The sequence below is a fragment of the Callorhinus ursinus genome, unplaced genomic scaffold (assembly GCF_003265705.2).
Source record: "Callorhinus ursinus isolate GAN/ISIS: 27379988/994484 unplaced genomic scaffold, GSC_fseal_2.0 scaffold26, whole genome shotgun sequence".
In the NCBI taxonomy this organism is placed as follows: Eukaryota; Metazoa; Chordata; class Mammalia; order Carnivora; family Otariidae; genus Callorhinus; species Callorhinus ursinus.
In genome coordinates this window covers 3,989,606-4,002,409 of record NW_027397088.1, presented here as the reverse complement: position 1 = coordinate 4,002,409, position 12,804 = coordinate 3,989,606, and the positions used below count along the sequence as shown (strand labels likewise).

General features: G+C 44.4%; 1 protein-coding gene and 1 non-coding gene across 3 annotated transcripts in view; both read right to left on the bottom strand.

The window, feature by feature from the left end:
- Positions 1 to 12,804, bottom strand: part of BPHL (biphenyl hydrolase like) — a 36,773-nt gene that overhangs the window by 21,718 nt on the left and 2,251 nt on the right. For both annotated transcript variants that reach the window (XM_025891043.2, XM_073877514.1), the window contains exons 2-4: positions 7,801 to 7,904; positions 5,287 to 5,453; positions 3,064 to 3,217 (exon numbers count right to left, since the gene is read on the bottom strand). In XM_025891043.2, coding sequence (XP_025746828.1) covers positions 3,064 to 3,217; positions 5,287 to 5,453; positions 7,801 to 7,904 — 425 coding nt within the window. The remainder of the gene's footprint in view (positions 1 to 3,063; positions 3,218 to 5,286; positions 5,454 to 7,800; positions 7,905 to 12,804) is intronic.
- On the bottom strand, positions 11,582 to 11,685 carry LOC112838425 (U6 spliceosomal RNA). Its single transcript, XR_003211984.1, has one exon. It is a non-coding gene; the product is annotated as a U6 spliceosomal RNA (small nuclear RNA).

The following is a 12,804-nucleotide window of genomic DNA, read 5'->3' as shown; positions in this document are numbered from 1 at the left end:
ACGGGGCTGAGGTGGGGGTAAGGCTCACGGAGGCCGGGGCAGGGGAGGCGCAGGGAGTCCGGGGCGGGTGGGGGGCGGGAGGTGCAGGGGGCAAGGTGCAGGGAGGCTGGTTGGAGGAGAAGGTGCAGGGAAGCGGGGGAAGGTGGGGGGTGGGGGGTGGGGGAGAGGAGGCGCATGGAGGCGGGGGCGTTGGCGCATGGCGGCCTAGGGGGAAGGCGCAGCTAGCTTCAGGGCAGGCAGGGCCCAGGTGCTTGGAGGTCACTTAAGTCACTGAAGGATTGTAAGTCACAGAATCTGGTGACCAGGTTTTTGCTAGTGAGGAAACTCTTTCGTGTAAGACCAAGTGCCCTCAGAGGCCAAGGGTCCGAAGCAGAAAAACAGTGGGCGGGAAGAGAGGAGGGGTTACGTTTAGAGGTCGGCCCTGGATGCCTCCCAGGTGGCCCGGGCCCCACTCACTGAGACACGGGCTGGGCTGTGGGAAGAGTTATGAGGTAATGAGTTCAAGGCAGACACACTAGTTTTGACAGACTTACAGGCTATCCAGAGGAAGGTGCTCAGCTGATAGATAGAAATCTGGCTCTGAGGCTCAGGAGGAGCCTGGCTGAATAGTAGTTTAGAGAACATCACCCCCTAGTCATAGCAGAAGCTGTGAGACATCTGCTCAAGTGAGTACCCAGTATCTCTTGGGCGTGGGTGCTGGCTAAGCTGGTGTGAGCGCCCCCCCCAATGGATTATAGCTGAACTCCAGACGGAACAAGGAGCAACTACATGCTAACGTATAAGAGCAGGAGGCTGAACAGTCAAACCTTGAATAATGACACAGAAAAGGGATGAGTTTCTTATTTCCCTTTTCTTCCTTGGAGTCCCAACTTTGAAACACGGAGTGGGGGGGTGGACCACACATGTGGTTTGGGATGCGGAAAGTGGGAACTTCAGAAGACTCCTAGAGTTAGCCAGAGGACCTGGACCAGGCTCCCCTGCTTGAGGAAGACTGTTTCTCTCTCTCTCTTCCTACTGTAGTCCAGGTTGTGAAGGTGCACAGCCATGGGCCTGCACTACCAGTCCAGCAACAGACAGGCCCCTAAAACCCCAAGAGAAGGCTAGCTTTCTGACCGAAGGTACCAGAAAAAGGGGCCCCTAGTAACTGAAGATTGTAGGTGAAATCCCTGTTAATTCTTCCACCTCTTTTCTCTGGCTGCTTTGCCCTAAAGATGGCTCCAGTTGCGCGAAGCACAGCAGCGGGGGGTGGGGGGGGGGCTGCTGAAACCTCTCTTTCTGAGAGAAATCTGTTTCTGGTCATAGGAGCTTTGAAGGGGGTCCCTAATTCTGCATATGAACTAATGAAATGATTCAAGTCCTGGGATCACCCCTGAGCTCTCCATGCATGGGGAAGATCCAAAAAAGCACACAGCATAAGCATCAAGAACTGAACTACTATATAAACCACCACCTATATCCCAGCATAGCCTGAGTAGGGTTTGTGTGGGGCAGACACGAAGAAGCATAGCACAGGCTCTGAGAATGGACCTGCTGCTGGAACTATAGCCCACAGAAGGCTAAATAGAATTTGCAGTATGAACCTAACCAGGCTGATGGCATGCCAAGAAAAAAAAAAATCAACATTCCTCAGAGTTTTAACAGGATACCAACTCTCACAACATAGCACAATAAAAACAATCCCAAATTAACCAACATATAAAACCAACAAATAAATAAATGAAAAACCTCTACAATCCCCAAACAGGCAGATCTGACCAATTCTCAAGGGAAAAGACAACCAGCAAATGCTGACCCGAAGATGACCCAGACATTGGAATTATCAGACAGAGAAGGCAGGCATTGTCACAGGCATTTCCATTCCATTTACAGTATATTTTTTCAGTATTTTTTTTCCTCTGAACCTGGTACGGATACAATAAGGAAAAGCAGGAGTGCCGATTAGAATGGGTGACTGCCTCCGACTCATCATTTAAGAGGTTCATTGTCCTTTCACAAACAGTGCAAAGAACTAAGATTCTACAACAGAACACTGCCATTTAGTGGCTTACTTAAATCAGGTGAATTGCAGAACCAGCTGAATAAAACTAGACTTGTCATAGTCTAGTGCCTGGGTCTGCAAATGTTTTCTGTCAAGGGCCAGAGAGTATTTTTGGCTTTGCAAGCCAAGAGGCAAAATCAAAGGTATTAGGTAGGCAGATTTACGCTTGACCCTAACTGCCTGGGCCAGGCCATCTGAGATCCAGGAGAGACATACTTGAGATCAAAAGCCACCAGACTGAAGAAGAGGGTCCTGGTGGGTCAACCCGGCAGATGGTGGTGGGGGGGGTACCCCAGGGCAGTTTTGATTTTTGCCCCAGACACCCCCAGATCCTGATGTGTCCTCTTCTCCTCCCGAGAGCCAAGCAGTTTCAGTCTGGTCAGCTTGCTGGAGGCTAAGCGAGTCCTGAGGTGCTGCCTGCAATCCCACAGCTGGGCAGCAACTCTGGGCACAGAGGAGGTAACAGGGACAGAGGGGGCACCCCGCTTGATCTCTAGGCCTGCCACTGCTGGCCTTCTCCATCAGTGCCCGGCCTTACAAAAACAGATGGGCTGGATTTGGCCCACAGGCTCTAAGTTTGCTGGTCCCCATTCTTCTGCCTCTAAAACCTTCAAAGATAAGCTTCAAGGACAACCTTATGAAATGTGAACAGCACAGAATTTATCAAAATATAAGGTTTCAATACAATATTCCTTTTACGCTCCCATAATTTTAAGAGGTTATGAAGAACACTTTCCATCAAGCCCTTCCTCCTTGAAGTTCACTATCAGTAGTCGGAAATGTGAACGCGGATTTTCTAGGACCTTTTCCTGAGTCACGAAGATGTCACTTCTGCCAACAGAAAGCGTTAAAACACAGACTGGTTAAACTGTAGGGCTTTTGTGAGAACTCATGGCTTTTCCGACCTCAGAGCTGAGAACTGGAAGCAGACGAGACAGGACTTGTCAATACAGATCGAAGTAAGTCCTGAGAAGGGGAGAGCAAAGGTACCACTTATCATGACATCTACGATTCATGAGACCTACCCTGATAAATCTTCTCATCTTCATTAGTCACGTAGGCATTGGCTCCCCAGATCACCATCTTGCTGATGAACGATGGATATTTTGCAGCTGCAATAAGAGATGTAATGCCGCCATCACTCCAGCCCAGCAGGGACACCTTCTTAAACTTCAGCATCTGCGAGGAATACAGTGAAATGCACATAGCACAGCTGATTGCTCCTCTCTGCTAAAAGAATCCCATAATTGACAGTTGTCAAAATCAATACAGCTGTGAGGTTTGGAGCAGCTGTTGGTAATTAAAGAAAAATCCTAGAATCCACCATTTGATGATGCAAATGTTTTTATCTCCATTAGTTTTGGTGTAAATCTAAGTGTCGCAAAATCCTAAGTACCTCTGAAACTAATAATGCAGTATATGTTCATTAAATTGAATTAAAAAAAAACCCTAAGTACTTAGTATTGTTTTGAATTAATGAGGGAACTACATCTTCTGGTTGGACAGACTCTCTGGAAACAGTGGCGATCACCTGTCCTTGGAAATGACAAGTAACATGTGCATGCACACCCACGCCTGAGCGAAGGCTTTGAGAATAGTAATGCAGATTAGAGAGGGAAACTTGATATTTACTGGATGGAATGAAGTCACCACATCTGATAAAACCACTGACTGCAACTGTGGGAAGAACAGGCTGGAGGAGAACGGTGTCACGGGGAGGTTATTAGTCCTTAAATCAACCAGGCTCTGAAAACGTGTTAGGGAAACTGAACAAAGATGACATCGGAGAGATGCTGCCTAGAAGTAAAAATAGAATGACCTGGAAAATGAAAGATTTAACAAATATCAGTCCAAGATACTGATGGGACTATACATGGCTGTAAGTAGCATGGATAATAATTTGGCACTATCTTGTAAAAGGAACATTTGCATCTTCCATAACCCAGCATCATCCCCTAGGTATGTATGGAACTCCTGCACCCGTACATCCGGAGACAGGTCCAGGAGTGTCCACACAAACACTGTTTATAAAAGAACTAAAATGTCCATGGACAAAACAATATTCACTGCACTGCTGTTTCTAATAACAAAAAAAAGCAACTTAAAAATTTGATTATTTATCTACCATTAGAGAGAAGTGAAATAAGACACTGCATCCCCACAATGGAATACTGTGTGACTATTGTAAGACTTACGTAAACTTATTATTTGTTAACATGGAAGTATCTCCTTGACAAATTGTTCAAAAAACAGTAACTTGGAAAAACATTATGTATAAGTATGATGCCATCAATACAAAACCATGTATTTATATATGAAAGAAGACTGGCTGGAGGGGAACCCCCTTGCACTGTTGGTGGGAATGTAAGCTGGTGCAGCCACTCTGGAAAACAGTGTGGAGGTTCCTCAAAAAGTTAGAAATAGAACTACCCTACCATCCAGCAATTGCACTACTAGGGATTTATCTAAAGGATACAAACATAGTGATTCAAAGGGGCACATGCACCCCAATGTTTATAGCAGCAATGTCCACAATTGCCAAAATATGAAAAGAACCCAGATGTCTATCAATGGATGAATGGATAAAGAAGATGTGGCCTAAATATACAATGAAAGATCACTCAGCCATCAAAAATAATGAAATCTTGCCATTTGCAATGGATGAAACTAGAGGGTATTATGCGAAGTGAAATAAGTCAGAGAAAGACAAATACCATATGATCTCACTCATATGTGGAAGTAAGAAACAAAACAGATAAACATGGGGAAGGGAATGAAAAATAAGATGAAAGCAGAGAGGGAAGCAAACCATAAGAGATGTTGAACTCTAGGAAACAAACTGAGGGTTGCTGGAGGAAAGGTGGGTGGGGGGATGGGGTAACTGGGTGATGGGCATTAAGGAAGGCACTTGATGTAATGAGCACTGGGTGTTATATGCAACTGATGAATCACTAAATTCTACCCCTGAAACTAATAATACACTATATGTTAACAAAATTGGAAAAAAAAAAAAAAAAAGATGGGCTGGGAAGGCAGAGTGTCAAAGTCATACCAGCAGTTTCTCTAAATAGTTGGATTGTGGGATATTTCTACTTCCTAATTCATACCTATTTGAACTCCCTGAATTCTCTGTAAGAATTACATGGTATTACCCCTAGAGAAATAAAAAAACCACAAAACCAAAAACAAATAGATGAAGACAGGCCCAGCCATCCTCCCTTCTCTGGGCTCTTCCCTAAGAGACCCACCTTCATCAAATCAACAGCATCTTTTGCATCCCTTTCAAAAACGTCCACTGGGAAATCTCGATCTGGGGGTCTGGAGTGTCCATACCCTCGAGGATCCCAGGCAACCACTGTGAAGAGCTTCTTATTTAGGTTCTTAATCTGGGGTCCAAAATCAGTCTCTCCACTTCCTAAAAATAGCCACTCAGTTACCCTCAGGTGAATGATTTCATTATTTCAGGCACATTACAGTAAAAGCAGAAAACAACTACAATCTTAAAACAAAGTAACTAGTTTCTACTCGAAGTTAGACAGCAAGATGCAGTCAGCAAAGTAGCCTTGTGATGATAAATAAAATCCATTTACAGGGAGGCTGACTTCCTTTCCTGGTGTTCAGACCTGCCTTTTGTCTCCTCCTAGTGGCTACTTTGAGGATTCATTTGGTCCTGTATTATTACTTTTGATACTTTCCCAGTTAATCTTCCTTAAAAAAATTTTTTTTTTTAATTTAAAAAAAGGAATTCATGAAACTGCATAGAATTACTGATATGATATGTTTCTGGGTGATTTTTTTCTTTCTTTCTAAAAAGTGACTGTTACAAATGAGAGCTATCTCAATATTATCTGTCAACAAATTTATGAGATTTGGTCCAAGTTATTCAAAGTAGAATTCTAAATTCCCAGGTTGGTTTGTTGTTGTTGTTTTTTTTTCAAGGTTTTACTTATTTGAGAGAGAGAGACACAGTGAGAGAGGGAACACAAGCAGGGGGAGCAGGAGAGGGAGAAGCAGGCTTCCTGCTGAGCAGGAAACCCAATGCGGGGCTCGATCCCAGGACCCTGGGATCATGACCTGAGCCGAAGAGGCAGTCGCTTAACCAACTGAGCCACCCAGGCGCCCCAAATTCCCAAGTGTTTTTTACTAGGCTAATGTGAACAGCCCTGGAGATTTTATTTTCTGGTTATAAGTGAACACCAGAAAACTCAACTAAAACTCTAAAATGAGGGAGAGGGCAGGGTGTGGAGGGAAGAAATCAGATTAGCTTGTTTCAAACAGCGGCATGGTAACAAGCAGAACCACGTTGAGGCTGTAGTGGAACTGACTGGCAGTTCCCAGCCTCCCCACAAGGTCACAGCCACTGTGCGCACACACCTACTGCGTGTGGCCCAGAAGGCCAGACTCTCAAGGAGCCCAGTCCAGGAGCAAGTCCACATTTCATTTTTAAAGTCCACTTACTTTCTAAGGGCTTGTAGCTCAGGCCACCTAAACATCTTGCTTGATAAACTAGCTATTATTACAAAATGTCTTTTAAGATGGTACAGGATCATTTAACACTATCAAGGACCACCATTCTTCCTGGGAAGATCTACCTTTCTCACCATCAGGTAAATCATTCAGAAAACCTAAGGCAAAAATATAAATGGAGGGGTGCCGGGGTGGTTCAGTTAGTTTAGCATCCAACTCGGGATCTCAGCTGTCTTTTTTTTTTTAAGATTTTATTTATTTATTTGAGAAAGAGAATGAGAGCATGAGATGGGGATGGGTCAGAGGAAGAAGCAGACTCCCTGCCAAGCAGGGAGCCCAATGCGGGACTTGATCCCAGGACTCCGGGATCACGACCTGAGCCAAAGGCAGCTGCTTAACCAACTGAGCCACTCAGGCGCCCCTCAGCTCAGGTCTTGACCTCAGGGTTGTGAGACTGAGTCCCATGCTGGGTTCCATGCTAGGCATGGAGCCTACTTAAAAAAAACTCGTATATGTGTGTATATAATGTGTAATATATATATTGTACATATATGTTTTTTACACACACACATATTATGTGTATATAAGTTTGGAAAGGCATTTTAGCATTTTACTTTTAGAAGAAGAAAAGAAATCATAAGGAAATAGTATATATTGGTATTATTTAACTAAATTAAAACAATACTAAAATCCTTAAAACCAAATTTGAGTGTCCTGGGATCACTGGACATTAATTATCGTCCTGAGCTGTCTACATGTAAATTACTTATCTGAAAGATAAAACTGGGATACAGTCGGCTTTACTATGCTCCATTCATGCCAATCTAATTTTGACTCCCAAAAAGGCTTTAAATTAAGTCTTGTTCTTAGCTCGTATTTTAATTGAGCATATAGTCAACTGTAACAGGGTGATCAATCCATCTTCCAGCACTGGAAGTCTTGCATCCTGGAACCCCTCAATTCCAGGCACACTGGGATGGTTGGTCAGTAGCTCGTCTCCTGCCTTTATCTATCCCTTCTGCCCACACACCTTTCCTTGACCCCTGTCATCCTCCCAAATTGTAGGTAACTACACAGTATAACTCTATGAGAAAAAAAAAAAAAAACCTGGGTATTTAAAGGAATAAAGAATACATAGAGTAGAAAGTTATCCTTCTTTTCTGAATCACTTAAATTTGTAGCAAATATTAAAGCATTTAGCAAAGCACTAAAATTAATAATCAATATTTGGCATCTAATAATGTGAATGCATCACAGACTACACAGCATGAAAATTCCATTAAAAACTTCCAGACCCAACATTCCAGGAAGCAGCAGGACTGCATGCTCTCCCTCTCCAGTCTGCTGATAATGCAAATGGACACCATTCACAGCCACTTTGGCAGAGGTTACGGAGGTGCTGAAAGAGAAAAACCCCACCCCCAAAGAATTATTACGAAGCAGTACAAACATAATATGACCAAATTGCCCTTTTATATACCCAAGTCAACTCCAGTACCCTCCTCAGGCTTCTTGGATTCGAGTTGTGCTTAAGTTTTCCAAACCTAAAAGGGGACCGCTTACTAGACTGCAGATCTGAACTGTGCCTTCATGTTTGAATATCCTACAGCGCCAGCCCAGGGCTTACCCTACAAAAGTACTGAGAGGTTGCTGAAATCAATGGCCATACACCCCCAAGGGCATACACCTGGTGAGCTGGAAGCCAGTGAGTAGTGCCAAGGTCCAGGCTGACGCACGAGCTTCACACAATGACATGCGAGGGTGAGCAACCAGGACACAGAGCCTGGAGCCACTTGTCAGGACCTTAGCAGATCTAGAGGGGCAACCTGGGCCTTCAGCTGCATTGGCGGTGTCCCTAAGGGTGAGGCTGGTCTCAGGAGTCCTCAGAAAAGGCCTTGGTCCCTAGGCAGTCCTTTAGGCACATGGCTTCTCATGTTCTCTGGCCAGCCGCAGAAGGGCTCTTGGCAGGAATGGGTCTGCACTGCTATGGCCAGCCTGGTTTTTAACACATTGAAATATTTGTGTTGATTGTTAAACATGCAGGTCCATTAGCTTCAAGAGCCCTCCCTGTGCCGCTGACCCTCCTTGGCCCAACACCTCCCATGACACAGCACCTAACTGGATATGTTGGCACAGCAGAGTGCCTCAGGCAGGACTCCTGCCCCGTCTGTTCTGCCTGATGCTTGCACCAACCGTATCAAGGGTCCTGCTCTGATGAACCTCTCCTCTGCGGCTCTTCCAGAAGCTCCAGAATGACTGTGTGGGGATACACAGCAATAAGCCCATACAAGGCTCCTGCATCAGGCTCTTACAGCCTCCCCACTAATCTCCCAGGTGGCTGGGTGACCTCTGCTCCCGGCAGAATGTTAAGGAATTTAAATTAGCCACTGCCCCCCTTTTTCTTTACGTACTCTCTACCCCTATCACCTCTCTGCAATTAATCAAAATGCTTACGGAAATGAAGCATTTTTAAAAAAATGAGGTCCTCGGCGCCTGGGTGGCTCAGTTGGTTAAGTGTCTCCCGGGGTCCTGGGATTGAGCCTGTAGAGGGCTCCCTGCTCAGTGCGGAGCCCGTTTCTCCCTCTCCCTCTGCCCTCCCCCCCAGCTCATGCTCTCTCTCTCAAATATCTTTTTTTTTTTCTAAACTGAGGTCCTCTTTCCTCTTGTCGCCAATTTCAAATGAGAATGCAGAAACGAATGTGTTGAATGCAGGTACATTAAGTCTTAACACAATTTCTGCAAAAATGACAGAATTGGGTGGTAATAAAACCTGACCTAACTATAAGCTCATCTATAGAAAAGTCATGAGGAGCAAAAATAAAACCACTGAGCAAGAGTGGTATCATACGGACACTGCCAAGTCCTATTCTTTGGAGTCATTCATTTTTATTGTTAAGGTGGCTCTAGGATCCAGATAAAGGCAAATAATACTCTGGTAATAAAGATTCATTTCCGCAAACATTTACTGACATATTTATTTTTGCCCACAATCTAGCAGGAGAGAAGATAAAGAGACAAGAGATTTCGCTCTGCAAACCATCAGGGAGGGAAGGTTATGACTGAGGCCAGGAGCACAAGGAGCACGGCTGGAACAAGTTAGTAGGATTTCCCATATTCACCACACAGGAATGAGGCAGCTCCTAACTAGAGATGACCAGCATTCGCACGGTTCCTGTTAGTGATGACGTGTACCTTTATTATACCTCACGCCCTAAAGATTTTTGAGGGGGCTCCCTTCCTTGAAGCATTCAAGGACATGCTTGTAAGAATCATTTTGCGCAGTGAGGATGTCACATACAAAGAAAGGAACGCCACTCCCCACAGCATCCTTCTCAATGTCCAAGGCAGTGGGTTTTGTGGCTGGGTGTTGCTGACTCTCGCTGTCTGCAACTCTTCAGGGGCCCCAGGCGTCCTTTCCTTCAGCTTTCATGATCATTCCCAAGTCTCTTCTGCAAAAAACCTCTGCTTCCCTTTGCACTTTGCTGTATTTGTGTTTCGGTTTCCCATTCCAAACTTTTTTCCCCATTAACCCTATCCCATCTTTTGGTTGCCCAAGATGAAGGTAAAAACAAAACCATGAAGTCTAGAATTCAGCATAATGGGAACTCAATGTCAAGGCAGGGTTACTAAGGCAGAAGACTTTGAAGATGGTTTTAGAGAGAGACAGAGACCATACTGGGTTGAGTAGAAGTATCTGGAGAAGAGTGAAAAAAGTAGCATTTGAATTGAACTTCCAAGAGACGTAAAATTTTGAAAAAAAGAGAATGTGGTGGGGAGGGTGCTTCTAGAAGAAATAGCATGATCAAAGGCCCGGGAGGAAGGGAGGTCCTCGGCACCTGGGTGGTTCAGTCGGTTAAGAGTCTGCCTTCGGCTCAGGTCATGATCCCAGGGTCCTGGGATCGAACCCCGTATAGGGTTCCCTGCTCAGCGGGAGGGACAAGGCAGTGTTCAGTCTGGCAGGAGTGTGGGGGCAAAAAGGGAGCAAGGTTTGGGCTGAATGCTAAGGGGGTCTGCAGCTAGGCTAAGGGGAAAGGAGATGACCCCGGTGCCTTGTCATCAACATCCTATATGTCCCCACACCAGAGGTTCTTGCCACTATCACATCAGCCCACCCCCTGGGGTTAATGGAGGCTGCCAAAAACCCTTTATCAATCTTCAGGTTGGGGAAACAGGACAGAGAAGTGTTTATGAACAAAAGTAAATCAATTTCAAATGTAAGAAAAAAAAATTCATTTACAAAAATAAAGTTACTGAATGAAAAAAAGTTACTGAAACATTTACTGAATGATTCACTTATCATCAATAGAAGACCACTGAAATGAATAAAGCATTCTTTTCTCCAGCTTAGCAAGGGACTCTTAAGACAGCAGTTCAAGCCTCATTATGTGTCTGTTGAAAGAAAATCGGGCTGCGGGGCACCTGGGTGGCTCAGTTGGTTAAGTGACTGCCTTCGGCTCAGGTCATGATCCTGGAGTCCCGGGATCGAGTCCCGCATCGGGCTCCCTGCTCAGCAGGGAGTCTGCTTCTCCCTCTGACCCTCCCCCCTCTCATGTGCTCTCTCTCTCTCTCATTCTTTCTGTCAAATAAATAAATAAAATCTTAAAAAAAAAAAAAAAGAAAGAAAGAAAGAAAATCGGGCTGCGGAGAGACCAGGCCTTCAATGGCCCTAAAATGTGCATATTACTTGAGCCACAATCAAGATACCAAATTTCCCAAACTCTCACACAGGAAAGAGAATAGAAAACTTCAGAAAATTTAAAGACCAAAAACGAATCTTTCCTTTGGGGTGTCCGTCCGTCTTTAGCACCACTTTCTCCCCACTAATAATCACTTCACTTCTCTAACCCATGCATTCTTAAGCAGGTGTGCTTGTTAGAATCACCTGTGGAGAGTTAAAAATATACCTGCCTAGGACAATCCCGGGAGACTATCACTCAATGATTGGGGTAGAGCCCTGGCATGTGATTTCTTTTCTCTTCCTTCCTTTCCTGCCCTTCCTCCCTTCCCCCCTCCCTTCCCTTTCCTTTTCCCTTCCCTTTCCTTCCCCTTCCCTTTCCCCTTTCCTTTCCTTTCCTTTTAAATATGGAACGCCTCATGAATTTGCATGTCATCCCTGCACAGGGGCCATGCTGATCTCTGTGTCATTCCAATTTTAGTATATGTGCTGCCAAAGTAAACATGCCCTTTTTTATGAGAGCATTTCCAGCTTCCCACTATCTTAGTGGGAAGCTCAAACTTAGATTTAAATCATCTGGCACACTTAAATCTCCAGATGCCCAGGCCGCAAAATCTCTGGGGTGGGACACAGGCATCTGTATTTTTTAAATTCCCTGAGAGATTCCAATATGCAACCAAAGTTGAGAATGACTGTACTGAGTTAATTTCTTGTAGAAGAAAAAGAAAACCCTAACTCCCCGTTAAAAACAGCCTGTAGGAAGGCATGCTCACCTAAAATTGCCTTACTTCATATTTGTCCCTCTCTTTTTCGGGGAAGCTGGATAAGCAATTTTGTGAAAGGGGAAGGTCACAAGCAATACAATGATAATAACTCCCTGATTAAGGGGGCTGAGCTGCTCCTTTCCAAGAAGGAAAGTTTCCTTCAAGAATCTAACAACTTGGGGAAAACAAACTAACATTTAGTTTCATTATTAAGCTAAATAATGAATTCTACTAAGAGCTTACTTATCTTATTTGTTTTGCTATGTGCTGTACATACACTTACCCTAATTTTACCATTGAGAAACCTGAGGATTAGAGTGTCTAGACAACTTGCCCCAGTCACATTACTGGTAATGTCTGACATCAGCGCCTTTGGCATTTTGCCCTTTGCTTAGAAATAAAAATGGAGCGAGCCAATTAATACAATACATCCTCACTTTGAAAGTCCTACATATTTGCCATATATCTTATGTTCAGCTATTTTTTTTTTTGTATATTTTTTCCAAAGTAACCATTAGCAACAATAAAGTAGTAGCTACCCGTAGGGCTTGGAATTAAATGAATTTTGATAACTTACTTTGCACCTTTTACACACTGCATTACTAATCTGTATCAGTACTAACTGTAGCTACTACTTAGTGAATTCTTATTATATTCCAGGCCCTTTACATATATATTTTTTTCAAGATTTATTTATTTGAGAGAGCAAGAATGAGAGAGAGAGAGAGTACATGAGAGGGGAGAGGGTCAGAGGGAGAAGCAGGCCCCTCACCAAGCAGGAAGCCCGATGAGGGACTCGATCCCAGGACTCCGGGATCATGACCTCAGCCGAAGGCAGTCGCTTAACCAACTGAGCCACC